General features: G+C 43.6%; 1 protein-coding gene across 1 annotated transcript in view; it reads right to left on the bottom strand.

Moving 5' to 3' along the window:
- The window catches only part of LOC111873030 (nibrin), a 31530-nt gene extending 15056 nt beyond the window's left edge, over positions 1-16474 (bottom strand). The window contains exons 1-4 of the mRNA XM_023867396.2: positions 16209-16474; positions 14619-14752; positions 12603-12769; positions 10690-10849 (exon numbers count right to left, since the gene is read on the bottom strand). Coding sequence (XP_023723164.1) covers positions 10690-10849; positions 12603-12769; positions 14619-14752; positions 16209-16233 — 486 coding nt within the window. The 5' untranslated portion in view covers positions 16234-16474. The remainder of the gene's footprint in view (positions 1-10689; positions 10850-12602; positions 12770-14618; positions 14753-16208) is intronic.
- Between the last annotated feature and the right edge of the window lie 938 nt (positions 16475-17412).

Below are 17412 nucleotides of genomic sequence, written 5' to 3'. Positions count from 1 at the left end.
CAATGAAAACCTTTCTTCACTCATTACATTGGGAAAAAATGGTGTTTCTAACATATGTTTCCTACTAAAATACATCCTGAGGTTTGGTTTCTGAATTATTCCCATCAGCATAAGGAAACCTAGGAATATCCTAATTTCATTCGAAGTTATGGGAACCCACTTTTGAAAGCGCTATTTTATTAGCGTCGGGGCAAGAAACTGTCCCGCCAGACAAGTTACGTGACCAAATGCCATGGGGCTCCGATAAGAGGGTGTCGCAAAGCAGAAAAGGAATAACAGATTCATAAATGTTGACACAGGCGTCAGGCAACTTCGACCCCGAGGTTCGTAACATTGTAAATCAGACGCAGCTTCTTTGTCGCCAGTAAGCCAAGCCAGTAAAAAGAAATACACACACAGATAACAAGCACTCAATGAAAGTTAGCTAACAAATTATCTCTCTGTAAGCAAGTCGGAGTGTGAGTTGGAACAATTCTTTCGTAAGCAGCAGACACCAGATGCTTTGTCCCAAGCAAAGCGAGTAAAAAAAAATACCACACACAAACAGATAGCAAGGAATGAAAGAAGTCAGTGTTAGCTGACATATACATTCACTGGAAGTACACACATCAGAGCGTAGGCGTTAAGAATTCTTAGTGAAAAGTTTGGACGCAATATATGCAGCGCGCACGCTTACAGCACGGCTTTGAGTGGCTACAGACGGTGCGTTGCACACGCTTAGAGATTTAAATGGCTCCGCTAAAAGTCACGCTCAAGGGGTTAAGGCCAAATTGCAAGGGTTGGCCCTGCAGTTCTTGAATGGAAGGGAAGAGCTAGGCCGAGATGGATGTTCCTACAAAGTTCTGAGGCAGGCACTGATTGAGAGGTTCAGTGACAAGCTCCCTGACCAGTATTACTATACCAGACTACAGGACGCGGTTCAGGGGAAGAATGAAAGCACGGAGGAGTTCAGCGACCATTGTAGGAATATGTGTCTAAGAACCATCAGGAAGGTTAACGACGAAGAGACCCAGCATATAATTAATGAGGTGGAACGTAGGTTGTTGACAGCCTATGTTCACGGTCTTAGGGGCACAGTGGGGCAACAAGTACAATTTCAGATGCCCAGCACAATGGAGCAGGCGGTCAGGTTAGCGGTCACAGTAGAAAACGTGGAGAAACACAAACAGCTAACCGAAGGAGTCAACAAGGTATTTACCGCTAGGAGCGACGTTGAATATTTCCATTGCGGGAAAAGAGGGCATTATGCTAGGGATTGCCGACAAGAAACCCCCTCCATGACGTCAGGTCGGAGGTCGTGGCGAGATCAGAGCTCTAGGCGGAGGGACCCACCCTCCTGCGACCTTCTGCTCACTCGAGGAGGTAGAGGAAGGGTCGGATCAGGCAGGAAAAGCTTCCGGGGACCAGCGCGGCCTTGGGGCCCACCTGAGGACATTCGCTCGTCAGGCATCCAGTGCTTCCATTGTAATGAGTTTGGGCATAGGCGTAGAGACTGCCCAAAAGTTTGAGCTGCCCAGCACCCAAACGGTCAGGGTTCAAAGTCCAGATCCCCAGTGTCAAACCAGCAATAGAGTGCATGACGGTAGGTCGCACGTAGGAATTACTGGCCCAGAGTTGTTGCTAGAAATAGAAATAGAAGGAAGCTTCCACCAGGTGTTAGTAGATTCAGGAGCCAGCCTGAGCGTGATGAAGCCAGGAATTAATACGTCAGATATTCGTGCTACACGGACAGCCGCAAGAGGGATCACGGGAGCTAAATTGAAAATAGTAGGAGCGCAGTTGATAACATTTAGGGTGGGGAAAATGATGTTTACCGACGAGTTTTTGATTGCCCCCTAGATACGGAATATAGTGGTGTTCTAGGGGCTGATGTCCTCAGATGGATGGGGGCGTGTATCGATTTACGAACCGACATGCTAGTCCTAGGATCGACACACCATCAGTTATCAGGGCTGGAGGTCGAGCGGTGTGCCCCAGTCCACCGCCAATGCCGGACGACACAGAGGGTGTCACCAGCAGGCTTCGCCAGCCCCAGGATGACGCCGTCGGGTGGACCGATTGAAGTACCTACCCCAGGGTTGAACCCAGGAGGATCCTGTATAGATTGTTGGAACGTGGTGGCTCAGGAGCCAATCGTCATCCCCCCGTTGTCTGAGGGACTGGTAGTAGGGAAAATAGAGAAGAGTAACGGGGTGGAGTTGCCCCGGGAGATATTAATTGAGCCCTTGGGATTAGGTACGCTGGGTGTGTACGTGGCTAGAGTAGCGAGCCGGATTTTTACTGCAGGAGAACTGGAGGAAATGCGAAGCCTAGGCGGAAATGATAGGAAACCTGGTACCAATGGAAAGAGTGAGAGGGTCAATAGGGTCATGACCGTACGAGAGGATAACGGGCCTAGGTACTGCGTATTAAAGGTGTTGAATACCCGTGGTCAATATTTGGAGTTGGGGAAGAATATACGCTTGGGACAGGCCGAGCCGCTGGGGGAGATTCCACCCGAGCAAGCAGGAGTTGATTTTCGCTACCCGGTGAGGAAGGGAACATGGGTTAGTTCCGTTAGCACAAGAGATGCTCAGGAACTCAGGGAAGTAAGGGAGAAACTAGAGCAGAAATTAGATCACTTGTCCGAAAAAGAGAAACAAGTCTTGTTACCAGTGCTTGAAGAATATTTAGATTTATTTGTAACGACAGCACAGGGGTGCTACCCACTACGATGAAGGGCTATCACAAATTTCGGACAGGGGACACCCTGCCGATTAAGAAGAACCCATATCGTGTACCCTATGCATTAAGGGAGGAGATGAGACGCCAGCTAGATGAGATGTTGGCTAAAGGGGTTATTACTCCCTGCGCCTCGTCATGGGCAGCGGCAGTGATTTTAGTCCCCAAGAAATCACCGGATGGAATTCAAAAATACAGATTTTGTACCGATTTTCGAGGGTTAAATTCAGTGACGAGTACACCAGTATACCCCATACCTGATATCAAGAGCAACCTCTCACTTATGGCGGGGAGTAGATATTTCACGTTATTGGACATCGAAAACGCGTATTGGAATATTCCTATATGGGAGGAGGATAAAGATAAGACTGGATTCGTCACCCCATTCGGTAGTTTTAGGTACGAGAAAATGGCCTTTGGTCTTTCAGGCGCCCCTTCGACATTTCAACGCGTCATGGATGGGGTTGCTTGACGTAGAGGTACTCGTATATTTGGATGACTTGTTGCTGTTCAGTGAAACGACTGAAGATCACATGAGATGAATGAAGCTGGTGTTTGAAAGCGTGCGAGAGGCGAATTTCAAATTAAGCGTCGCCAAATGCACGTTTGCAGTTCCGGAGGTGGTATATCTCGGTCATGTTGTTAACAGCAACGGCGTTGCCCCAGCCATCAGAGAATTTCCATGGCCAAGAACGGTGAAAGATGTCCGCGCATTTCTACGCCTATCCGGATATTACAGGGCTTTTATAAGAAATTATGCAGCAATGAGTCCGCCCTTAACTCAACTGACAAGAAAAGACGAGAAGTTTATTTGGACAGATTCCCAGCAACTGGCCTTCGATGATCTCAAGGCCGCCCTGACATCCGAATCGGTGTTGGCGCACCCTCGGTTTGATCAGTCATTTATTCTTGGTACAGATGCTTCTGATTATGCTATTTCTGCCATTTTGAGTCAGCTGCAGAATGGGAAGGAAAGGCCTATCAGCTTTGCTAGCCGTACGCTCAATGCTGCAGAAAGAAATTACAGTACGACTCAGAAGGAGTTACTAGCTGTTGTACTTGGTACACAAATACATAGGTGTTTTCTATATGGGAGAAAATTCAAAATTGTTACCCATCATGCCGCCCTTAAGTGGCTGATCACGGTAAAGAACCATCATTGTGCACGATTGACTAGATGGGTTCTCAAATTATCTGCATATGACTTTGAAATTGAACACAAGGCAGGCAAGAAGCATGTAAATGCGGACAGCCTATTGCGACATATTGCTTCCATTGCTACAGGAGCCGCAAGCCGGAGATGTCAAAGTACTGAGTCAGGCGAAACCCTCACCCGTAAGACTGTTTACACGGGACAGCAACAGGATCCGTATTGTAAGGAAATAATGGATGAAATTAGCACAGATACGGGGTCAAAATTCTTTATGAGTGACGATGGGCTTCTGTACGCGGGACCAAATTTGGAAAACGGAAGGTTGGTTGTACCTCATAACTTGATACAGCCCATTATCGAAATGCATCATGATAAGGTGTTTGCAGGGCACCAGGGGGTGAAACGGAACCGAGACTTAATTAAACTTAATTATGTTTGGCCCAATATGGACCGGGATGTAGAAACGTACGTGAGGCAGTGCGATCGTATGCCAAGTTTAAGGTAGGGCAACACCCCACTGCACCCCTGGGAGAGTTACCTGAGACGACCTCCCCATTCGAAATGACTTCCATAGATATATGTGGCCCTTATCCAGAAAAAAAGAGGGGAAATCGGTACCTTCTTACTTTTATAGACCACCTTAGTCGTTATCCGGAAGCTATCCCCATACCCCGGCAAGACACCCCGACAGTTGCGCGGGCTCGTTATGGAGATATTTTCACGGTTGGGTTGTCCTCAGGCTCTATCATCGGATAAAGGATCCAACTTCATGTCAGAACTTTTCCAGCAGATGTGTAAGCTGCTGCAGGTGAAAAGAATTAACTCCACTGTGTTCAATCCGCAGATGCAAGGCAAGGTTGAGAAATTTCATCTGGGACTCAACCAAACTATGAGCCACTACGTAAATAAGTATGGGAATGACTGGGATGAGTTCGTGAACTATGCCCTGATGGTCCATAGGGCCATTCCTCATTCCATTACTCGATACAGTCCATTTTACTTGTTACACGGACGTCAGATGTGCCTTCCCATGGAGGATGACCTCACTACTGGAAAATTTTTAAAGGGGGAACCGAAAGATAACCGTAGTTTGATTCAGGACCACATTGACACTTTGGCTGACCGCCTCGAGGAGGCGTACCGTGTTGTAAGGGAAAATAATAAGGTGGGCAGAGAGAGACAGAAGGAATGGTATGATAAGGGAACCAGATTAGTTATTTTCCAACCCGGTGAAATGGTTTATCTTCGTCAGATGAGCAAGGTCAAACGTGGTTGTCCAAAATTTAGGCTTAGGTGGAGGGGCCCTTACGAGGTGGTACGTAGATTGTCCCATTTTAATTATCTTGTGCAAGTATCCCAAAAGAAGGAGCTGGTGGTAAATGTTAACAAAATGAAGAAATATTGCATGAAAACTGTCCCCGCGCCAAGTGGGACAAGGGATATCACGGTAAGGGTTCAGGAAAGAGACAAAGGTCAGGACGAGGCGAATGACAAGGGAATAACTCCACTTGCCTCCCATGATCACGTTGAGGATGAAGGTAGCTCCGTCTTTATGCCAACCACTTTGACAGGCGAGAGGACCGAGGATCGAAGTCAGGACCCCACCTGGGAACCCAGTAGACATCAGGAGGTTCAGAGAGCCACCGACGAGTCACCCGACACCGGAAGGGAAACGGGGCTAGGTATTGGTTATGGAGTAGGCAAGGGGAAGACACAGGGGTGTCAAATGCGACCCTGACAGAAAGAGAGGTTGAAGGTAGTGACCCAGAGGAAACGGACACCAAGCCCCACCCGAGTGGATTACCCGAGACAGGGAACGTCCCGGAATACGAGGAAGGCACTGAGCAACCCCCTCGGTATAATCTGCGACCACTCCCAGGGAGGAAAATTTAAATTATGAATTGTTTTGTTACTTAGACAATTAACTTTTTGTTTACTTGCAGGTGTAGGTGCTGGGATAGGGGATACACCCGAACTGAATAAGGGACTTGTGTTCCTCCGAGAACGCGAAATCTTAGTCACTGGAAATTATTGGAATGTGGTGATTAATTTCGATGTTCAGTGGTATCAAGGTATGCTGCAAGTCATCGGACAGGTATTTAAGCAGCTGGAATGGAACCAAATCCACCGAGGCCAACAGACTAACTTAGTAGATTGGGAAGAAGTGAATCATGCCCATCAGGCCATAAATAAAGTGAATCAGGAATTACTCACCCTTGCCAAGTTGTTACCCACCCCTACTGATGCAGGCTCAAATCATAGGAGGAGGAGAGGGCTGATTAATGTGGGAGAAGATATTCTTAAGTTTTTATTCGGGGTAGCAACAACCCAGCAAATGCAAGAATTGCACACCACAGTGGAGCACATAAAGACAAGGGAGGGGGAAGTGATTCACGCCATTCAAAAGCAATTAACTTATCTTAAATCCATAGATGAGGCCATTTCCGAGAATGCTATGAGATTGGCAACCGTGACCCATGTTCTTAAGAGTGTGATTACTAATGCTCTTACTTATCAGAAATCTGTTAGGGACGAAATTTAGAACTTGAAAACATTGATAAATTTTCAGGCAAATGTTTCACACGTCATGCACGAACTGGAATTTATGGTGATGCAGCTACAGCAGTCGGTCATACAACTGCAAGAGGGGTTAGAAATCAGCGCCGCTGGAAGGCTATCTTCAGTTTTGATTCCTCCGCATAACTTATCCAAAATTTTACAAGAAGTTGCTTTGAGATTGCCCCAGGATGTTTCGCTAATAGCCGGTTTTACTGTGGAAAATATGTATGTGTACTATGAGGTTGCAACTGTGCAGGCATACGCTACCGCTACGGCCATTCGTCTCATAGTACGCATCCCACTGAGAGGGGCCGATCGAGTTATGAACGTTTTTAAGAGTGTTCCTTTACCAACCTATATAGATGTATTGGGAAGACACATTCAGATTGAACCAGAAGCACCTTATTTAGCAGTGACCGAAAACAGGCAGTACTACTCCCCCGTGACGACGGCAGACTTGCAACAATGTAAGAAGGGGTCCGTTAGTATTTGTGAAGCCACTTTTCCGTTTATACATAAGAATCAAGCGACTTGCGTTTCGGCTTTATACTTCGGCCAGACAGATTTTGCACATAAATTTTGCTGGAAGGTTATTTTAAATAAAAATTTAACCCCGTATGGCTTCAGGCGAAAGGATTTCGCCCTTTTTGGATTTATAGTCTGCCCTCGCCAACTATTGTCATGAAGACATGTAAAGGGAATGGCACCACCCAAAGTTTTAATATTGAATTATCTCACACGGGCATACTAATGGATGATATTCATTGTCAGTTTTATTCTGAGGCTTTTATTTTGTTGCCGGTAGCTGATGGTTATACGAATGTGTCGCTCACCAGCAACCAGGTGCTACCCCCACACCTACCCGAGCTGATGTCGCCTGAGGAACGGTGCCAAATCATGCACGATGAGTTGCGGACACGCCGCGCACTTGCGGCCCTGGAGATCATCGCGCAACAGAGTTCGCATGTCAACCAACAGCCCTATGTTGAGCTGAGAGATCTCCTGGACACTGTGTCTACTGATGGGGCTATGACGAACCAAGTAACTTGGTTGTATATGTTGTTCGCCTGTATCATTGTCCTGCCATTTGTAGTCCTCACCCTTAAAAACTGGCGATGTCCTATAACCCTCCTGATCCGGAGAGTTCTCCCATGTACCACTGACCAACGACCATATGCGTCCCAGACAGCGAATCGACCAGCTGCACGCCGAGTCCAAGCTGTGGACTCAGGGGTGACCAATCGCTTTGGCTCTGTCGAAACTCCTAATGAGAATGTGAAGGACACGGTGTCACTTCGGGCGGAGGCAGAAACGGTATCCGGACCAGCTCCAGCTGCCCAGCCAGAGGCTGCTGAACAAACGTACTTCACTCAGCCCGGAAGATTTCAGCTCCTGAACTGAGTGAGAATGACCACACGCAGAGGCCCAGAATAACTGCGGCCATAAATGAGTGAATTATTTGAACAATTAAAGGACTCACCCATGAACCTTGCCACTGTTTAAATTTGTATTTTCTTTCTGCATACTCCGCATATACTGTTTGAGTATTGTATTTACTATTTTTGTTGTGATGTAGTAGGTAACTTTTTTTGTAAACGTTCACATGGTTACAGCTTGGTGTTCGTTGTGTTGGAGAAATCGGAGAGGTGGATCTGAGATGCAAGGGACCCAGTGAGTCAAGGTGGTACGAGGTCTGGATGAAAACCTCAACTCGGCGGAGTTAATATTTCCATTTTATGTGGGGGCAATGTTGTGCTCATTTTCTTAGTCATTAAGTATAATTTTTGTAAGATTGTGTGCTTAGGTTAAAATGTTAGACGGCTGGCCAGAAGGCGAGGAGACAGAGCCACGGCTGACTCTTCGCATTCCTTGGCAGTTGATCGAATTGTCTTTAGAAAAGACTGTTTACGCATCAGTGGAAAGATCCGGTCAAGTTTCGCTTCGTGCGACAAGGCATGTCCGGCAAGTTGCTGACCTCAGGGATTTCACGTGCGCAGCTTTTGCGACTTGGGGAAAAAAGTTGAATCTTGGAATTGGAAAAAAAAACAGGCCGTTTCAGGCACTCTCTTCCTAGCAGTTGCTAGAAACAGATGAGTAACGCAAAGTGTGCCTGTGGAACACCTTGGGATGCCGCCAGTGTTTTTCATGTGCATCATGTTTAGCGCGAGTGAGTACTTGCCCGTGGTCGGGTCACTGATGGCTTATTAGAGCTTCTGGTTTAAATTATTTTGGTTGGTTAATGTGTTTTTAGAATATAGAGTTGTACAAGTGGTTTATTTGATTATATATTCCCTTTTTGTTGTTGTTTGGAGAACTCGAGTTTTTGTAACCCTCCTAGTGAGCATGTTTTCCACAGCATAGGTTAAGTGATATCCACAGACGTCCGATAGGGGGTGAGTACAATCAATGCCCCCTATCCAGGCACAACAACTATGCTACAAGCCGGAAGGTCGCAGGTTGAAGTCCCAATGAGGTCATTGGATTTTTTCAATTGGCCTAATCCTTCCGGCCGCACTAGGCCCTGGGGTTTGCTCAGCCTCTAACAGAAATGAGTACCAGGAATTAATTAAATAATTTTCCTGGGGAGTGCAGCACGGACAGCGTGTAAGGCTGACAACCTTGTTGTTGTTGTTGTTGTTGTTACTGGAGAGGGTGGGTTTCCCCATGCACTTAGACCAGATATTGGTCCATTGTGCGTCCCCTGTGATATTCTACCAGTCTCTACACCCTACCGGTATTGGTGCGGACCATCAGTCCTGACTCAGCCAGCGAGTTTGGCCTCTACTGGCTCAGCGGTATCTCGATGCTTCCCCCATCTACCAGAGGCATTAGAGACTACTGGAAAATGTCCTGAATTTGGCTCAGAGATCCCCTTGGGACATGAGGTTCTTTTACATGCTGTAAAGCTACGACATGGGACACACGGCTTAAAGTCCCTCCCAAAGGACTTGTTCCCTGAATTTTTCCGCCCTTAAAAATTCCACGACCTCCGCCGGGTTTGAACCCGTGTACCTTGAGTCACGAGGTGGGAATGTTACCCCTAGACTACGGAGGCCACTAAGGCTGACAACCTTACTGCCATCTTTGAGCCGATTGTCAAGGTAATGTGGGACCCTTAACGTCTCACAACCCCATGGGCCTTCACGGCCTGTTACTAACAGCAACAGACCACTGGTGCAGATAAATTGGTTTTCATCATCAACTTCATGGATTAGGCCATGCTTGGTCCATTCCATGCTCTTGAAAAATATGCTGGTCCCTCCATCATAACTGTGTGCACCCTACATTTCATCATCTTCTTCGATTGTATGTTGAAATGTTGGGACCCGTCTATCTTCCATTCACAGAATGTGATACTTCTACTGTGAGCTGGGTTTTAGAATTTTATGTTCGGGTCCTTGATAGGGCCAAGAATTTTCTCTTCTGCAAGTCATCCAGACCGGCTCTAGGGTCCACCCAACCTCCTATCAAATGGTTACAAGGGGCTTCTTCCCCAGCTGTAAAGTGGCTGAGGCATCAAGTTGGCTACTCACCTCCAGCTAGTGGGAAGGCCAACAAGATGTGGATCTATATATTCGCCTCCCCTCCCCCCAAATGCCTTCACGGCATAGTGCTTAATTTGTTAGGCACAGGGACAACTTTACCTCTTTTATTATCTATTGCAGTAGCATAGTTGGTTGAGGCACTAGGCTACAAGCCGGAAGGTTGCGGGATTGAATCCCGATGAGGTCATTGGATTTTTCTCAATTGACCTAATCCTTCCGGCCACACTAGGCCCTGGGGTTTACTCAGCCTATAACAGAAATGAGTACCAGGAATTAATTAAATAATTTTCCTGGGAAGGAAGCACGGCCGGCGTGTAAGGCTGACAACCTTACTGCCATCTTTGAGCCGGTTGTCAAGGTAATGTGGGACCCTTAACGTTGTAACGCTCGCAGCCAAAAAGGAACGACACATCACAGACACAGACTCCCATAGTGAACGAACCATAATATACGCGAGCATGAATTGGGACGTATAGATGAATAATCTTAACAAGTTTTAGAATATACAAACTTTTATTGTAGATTTATGCAAATAATGAACTTTCTAAATAATTTTATGAAAGACACAAGATGGCAAACAATGTAATAGCTTAGCGTAAATGACGAACCTGAAGATAGCACTATATTGCTGAAACATGTAGTAAGAAGTGACATGTGAAATCGAGTGCACTACAAGACGGCCATTACAAAACATATCATTGGCAATCCTACCTTGACAGTCAGAGTCAAGTTGCACATGGTTACGTGAGTGACCATATCTTGCCAACTGCTCACTATGTGTCCACCAAGCATCATTATCTGTTGCTTAAGGTTCTTCTTCTCGTCAGGAGTGAGGGTGGAAGCCGTAATAACCAGCGGGATGTATTCCAACCTATACAAACATTTTGAAATTCATCTTGTTCTTACAAAAGCTGCTATGAAAGTACTAACTGCTGCAGTCTTCTTAAGAAATATAGTATAATAAAGACAACTCAAAATTTGCAAAACACATCCTGGAAACACAACAAAATTACATAACAACATAAAGATAATATGGACATTTCGAGCATGCACATTGTTTAAGTGACTACTACAGTAAGAAATTGCGTAAGTGTTCACTACTTTGTACAAACATGTAGCAAAACAGTTAATCTCAAAGGATGGTGTAGGACAGTAGCATTTACCTTCAAATAAGCACAAGAATCTGATTTCAGATTCAGATGTCATAAATTCTGCTACACATTTACATTACAGGACAAAAATTAGAAGGTATTACTTTCATAACCCTTATAAACTCTAACACATTCATAACACTAAATTACATCCCTGTACTTAATTAACCCGGGGCATGTGGTAGCATAGTTGGTTGAGGAGCTATGCTATAAGCCAGAAGGTCATAGGTTCAAGTCCCGATGAGCTGGATTTTTTCAGTTTACCTAATCCTTCCAGCCACACTATGGCTCTGGAGTCGACTCAGCCTCTAACAGAAATGAGTACAGGAATATAATTTGGGGTAAAGGGTGGCCGTTGAGTAAGGCTGACAACCTTACTGCCATCTGTGAGCAGAATGTCTAGAGAAAATGTGGGAGCCTTGATGTCTCACAACCCTATGGGCCTTCAAGGCCTGTTAGAGGGATAACTTTTACTTAATTAAGCAACATGACATAGAGAAATATCACAGAGTCAGGATACAGATTTACACACTTTTCATCAAACAGAGTGGCCTAGCAGTAATACTTTACACATCTACTTAGGAGGTGCTCAGTTTGAATCTTAGTCAGAGCACCAGCTATCCTGACTGAGGTTCTTTGTGATTTTCCTCAGTTGCTTCAGGTGAATGCCAGTATAGTACCTCAACCAGGCAATGAATGCTTCCTTCCAAATCCTTTCCAATTCATTATTTATCAACCATCCTATCACCTGACAATATACAGCATTGATACTGAAAGCATCACTAATTACCAACTTAAAAAAAACACATTCTTAATCTTTGCACTGGATGGTGGTCAGGGGGCAGCTACAGAATCTGGTCACCTGACTCCACAGAAAGATTAAAACTAGAAAAGGACACCTGGGAGATCTCAGCCTAAGAAATGCAGGAAATTGTCACATGTTTACTGAAACCGTATGAATTTAGAGTTGCTGGGTATTCCTAACCTTCAGATACAACTGTACATTAAACTAGTAGTGATTTAGGGCCGCGCCATAGCTCAAGCGGTTAGTTCGCTGGCTTCCCACCATGGCGGCCCAGGTTCGATCCCGGGTCTGGTCAAGTGGGATTTGTGGTGGACAAAGTGGTATGGGGGCAGGTTCTCTCCGAGTACTTCAGTTTCCCCTGCCAATCTTCATTCCATCAGTTGCTCCACAATCACCCTCACCTATCAGCTGGGGCTGGTACAACGGGCCAGATGTGGCCGCAGTACAAGGGACTTAGTACCATCCCACTAGCAATTAAAAAAAACTAGTATTGATGCTATGCAGCATGAGTTACTTAATAATTAAATAAACCATAAATAAATAAATTAAACTAGTAACAGTATAATCAAGCTCTTACTTTCCACTACTGTACGTTACCTAGACAAAAGACTAAAGTGGATACCATTAAGACAGAACTAGTGAAAAGTCTTCACTTCACTATTTTTTACCTCCACTCATTCCACTGTACGCCAAATCGGATACGATCACCATTGCTAAGAATCTCTGTACAGTCTTTAGCCAATCTGCTTGAAGCCTCAATTCCATCATTAATAAATGTGCCATATTTTGAGCTTGTATCCGTAAGTGAAACAACTGGTAGTTTACTGGGGTTTCCCTGAACAAATAAAGTAATTCAAAGTTAAAAAGTAAGGTATAATACATTATTACTATAATCCTTCCAAGTATTATGATTTGTTGGTCTCTTACAGATACTAAACACCATAATCTTTCCACCTTATGTGAGGTCATACCAAGTGCCTCCTTCCTCAAGGTTAGTATTTTATAAATTTCTTTCTTCCAATTCTGTTTAAAGTATCATGAAATCCATGTACACTGTAGATGACACCTCATATTGCCTCTTCTTCTCAAACTGCATACTTAAATTTCTTGTGGTATATCCAATTTAAGCCAATCACAGTGGCTGCATGGTCTAAGGCATGAACTGTCTTCACCTGCTTGAATGCTGGGATTGTGGGTTCAAATCCCACTCAAGACGTCTGTGTATACGTTTATTCTGTGTTTGTGTTGTCCTGTGTGTAGATAGCGGCCTTGCGTCTGGCTGATCCCATGAAAGGAGTCCTACCGACTGTCTTAAGATTAAGAAACTGAAGTGAAATGAAGCATTTCATGAATGCCCTATGCTCCAAGTGGAAGAAACAGGAATATACAGACAGACAGACAGGCATGGGTCCAATTAAATACAAAGAGACATGGATAACATAGGCACTTGACAAAAACAAACCCTAAAAACTGTCACTGCACTGCCTGACTGGTGGTATGTTACAAATCAAAGAGCACACAAAACTAATGTTGTCCCTTCAGACTGTGAAACAAGAATACTGTGCATGATATCTGAGTTTCTTACAGTCGTGACAATTAAGATGACTGTCTTCTGAGCTGTAATGCCATGTAGTCAGTAGATCATTGCTGACATTCTGGAGGAACGTGCTGCCTCTATGATTATGTGATTCGTGTAATTTTGTATATGTATCTTGATATATCTATTTTCAAAGGGACCATTTCCACATCCTAGGTTTGTTACCTGTGTGAATATATGGAAAATAAACGGAATGAATGAATGAATGAATCTTCAGAGTTCCTCTACCCTGAAGGTAATGGAAGCAAGTACCTCTGAAATATCAGTAATAATCTACAAGACTACACAGCATCATATACTGGATGGCAGTAATTTTCAAGTATATAACATTTCAGATGTAATGAAGATTCAATAGTCCACGAATTTCTTTATCCAAAATTTGTTTTATGTTTTCTCTGATAAAGCATGCTATCATGTGCCTAGAAATACCGCCTCAAGTTGTGTGGCCTGCCTAGAAGCAGGATGAACACCCTTCTGGCTACAAGCCAGAAGGTCATGGGTTTGAGTCCCGATGTGGATTTTCTTCAATTTAACTAATCCTTCCAGCCGCACTATGGCCCTGGGGGTTGGCTCAGCGTAACACAAATTGGTACCAGGAATCTTCTGGGGGGGGGGCAAAGGGCAGCCAGCGCGTAAGGCTGACAACCTTACTGCACCATCTGTGAGCCGACTGTCTAGAGAAAATGTAGGAGCCTTGACATCTCACAACCATATGGGCCTTCACAGCTTTACATTTTTTTTCCTTCACTGGCGTATTCAGCCACATATAAACGAAACAACTGGCGCTTTCTATAAGACAACAGAAATTCAACCAAACAGATGTGGATACAATATCTAGACAGAAACAGAGAAAGCTGATCAACAGAAACAATTCTGAATTATGATCCATGAGGACGACAAGATATTTATAGACTTCACAGGCACTGGCCTGCAACTAAATGGGCTTACAGCCTATCCTCCACTCACAGAACATGAAGAGAAGCTCTGCATTCAGCCTCTCCCACTATCCATTTCTAATAAGAATAAAGACTGAAGGAATAGGAAAAGATATATTTTGGTAACATATTTTTGCTTTAAAATTTCTCACCAAGTCCTTAATGCTGTGTTCAACAGTGATGACAGCATGTCGACGACTAATAGACTGGTCATCTGCTAGTGTCAAATCTCCATCCCTACGACTTACTAGATGGCTTTTTCCCACAAGCAAATAGTACAGCGCCCCTGTCAAACAACACAACAGAATGTGTTATAATTAAATTATACATGCATAAACATGGTGACATCATGATACCGTCAATTTCTTTACAAAGTAAGAAAAGGAATGAATCTCTCCTAATATAATAAATGTTATATAAAATTCCATTAAATAAAAACATAAAAAGCGTCCAAATTTCCTGCAAAGGAATTAAATTAATTTACAATGTTTTACAGCATTAAAATCTAAATTCAAATTACATCTTGGGAACAAAGAGAAAGAAATACTCTGTAATTTGAAATCATTAGTATCACAAAAGTTAAGATTTTGAAAACGCCAACTGCAACACTACTGCATGATTATGATGGCATGCACTAACATACCACAAACCCCAACATAAAAATATTTCAACTCTAGTCTTAATGCGAAGTACCTACAAACACAAGACAGGTCAGCATATGGATAGGCAACAGGCTGGATGGCTTCGGTTCAGTCACCAGCAGGAGCAAGAATTTTTCTTTACTCCATAGCATCCAGACTGGCTCTGAGGTCAGTTCTACCTCCTAAGCATCAGATACTGGAAGCTCTTTCCACATGGGTAACACAGCCAGGGCATGAAGCTGAACACTCAACTCCTTCTAGTGGTGACATCAAGTACAGTGGTGCTGTATCTCCACTTCCTCGTTCATCTTCATGGCATAGTACTTACTGAATCACGCACACAGACAACCTTACCTTTTCTTTTTACCTTACCTCTATTATTCAGATTGTGAGAATCTGTCACATAATATAGCTTCATGTGATTCTGTCACGAATCATTCACTGCCAGAAGAAGTTCAAGAACAAGGTTTATTTTCAATATATAGGCCTTACTGCTATTTTACAGCTCCACTGACGATATTCTGACACATATCATGCAACCAAACCGGCAAATCTGTAGGAGATTTAAACTGTAGGCGTTACATCTCCTATGCACTGAAACCATATTCTGTTTCATATGTGAAATTATCTGAGGAACAAACAGGAAATTCTGGTAACATTGGAAAACCTCTAACAACCACTATATCTCTTCTTCTTAAACATTTTTAATCACCCAATAGTACTTAATGTCAAATACTGGGTAGTACAGTGAACAATAAGCTTCCTGTTGTGTACTTTCATAAGACATTAAATTCTGACCCACTTTGGAACTGGTAGGATACACTTTTAACCAGAAAATAATGAAAAAATTGAAGAGTTCTACCTTATGGGATATGATGATGTGTAGCAAGAAACCAGCATGAAACAGTTAGCAAGCAGAACCATCTCCGATGTCTGCTTCATGCTCGTTTCTTGCGTGGTTTATTCTTCGAACCCGGTGATGGAGGCATGTTCCTCCGAACATCGGTTCAGNGGGGATTTTTCCCCCAAAATGCATTAAAAAAAAAAAAAAAAAAAAAAACTATTGGCTAGAAATGCATACAAGACTACGTACTGACTTACCTCTAGAACTTCTTAATACCCACATTTTACGACAAAGGTTAACACAACTTTACATCCGCATCTTCACTGATAACAAATAACTGTCGAGGGTAATGACAAGCATATATTACCTTTCGCACGTCCACCATGCCTACACTACGGCGATAACAAAGATAACAACAATTACTTCGTTACGACGATTACGACCGACGACTACTACGACTACTACTGCTGTCATTGAATTCCGCTCCAAGGAATTGAACAGTTACGAGTGGTAACGAGCACGAGGCTACAGGCCCTCTACCGGGATCTATGATTGCATATTGCATAGATCTGACCGGATGTAACCCTGACCACTGTGAACAGGTGGGTGTAACTCCCATAGGGGAGAGGGAAACATGCAGACTAGCCATCTATGTTCAGCTACATGAACTAGATAGTCTGGCAATGACTGTAATGGGTCATAATACACATGCCGCAAATAATCGAATCGCATAAGTGTCAGCCAATCAGAGGACCTTAAATTTCGGTTTAAGGCTTTGGGCGGTTGTTTCAGTAATACCGCGTGGTTTCTGAAAATGTGTGTACGCCGTTGTACCATGCTTGTATATTTATGAAACGCTGGTATACACAAAATCAAACTTGAAGACTCTTGCAACCAATTCAGAAATACATTCATATAATACAAGGGGAAAAGATGACCTATATATTGTTTCATGTAATACCAGTTTATGCAAAGACAATTTTATTAATACTGGACTTCGTATGTACAATCATTTACCATATTACATTAAGGAGATACCAGCTCTATACAGATTCAAGAAAGCTTTGAAAAATTTCCTGTTTGATCATTGCTTTTACAGTGTAGACGAATGTCTTACTTCTTTAGAAAAGAGTTCTAGTTAGACTAAATTATATATTCCAAGATTCAAAGAATCAGTTAGCCTCATAGTATTGAATAATACAAGTCATAAGAACGCTTACCGCTCAGTTCATTTATTATTTTTGCAGTGTAGGTGAGTATTTTGTTTGTTAGAAAAGCGTTTTAGTCAGTCTAAATTATATATACCAAGAATAAATTAGCCTCATAGTGTTGGATAATATAAGTCATGAGAACGCTTACTGCTCAGTTCAATTCTCTCTCCAGGAAATAACACTTCGTGACTGCTTCTGGGAATTATCTGCCTAGTTCCATCTTAAAGAAGATTCAAGACCACAGAAACTG

The sequence above is a fragment of the Cryptotermes secundus genome, unplaced genomic scaffold (assembly GCF_002891405.2).
Source record: "Cryptotermes secundus unplaced genomic scaffold, Csec_1.0 scaffold3170, whole genome shotgun sequence".
Classification (NCBI taxonomy): domain Eukaryota; kingdom Metazoa; phylum Arthropoda; class Insecta; order Blattodea; family Kalotermitidae; genus Cryptotermes; species Cryptotermes secundus.
The sequence above is the reverse complement of the archived record's forward strand: the minus strand, read 5'-3'. Positions and strand labels throughout refer to the sequence as shown.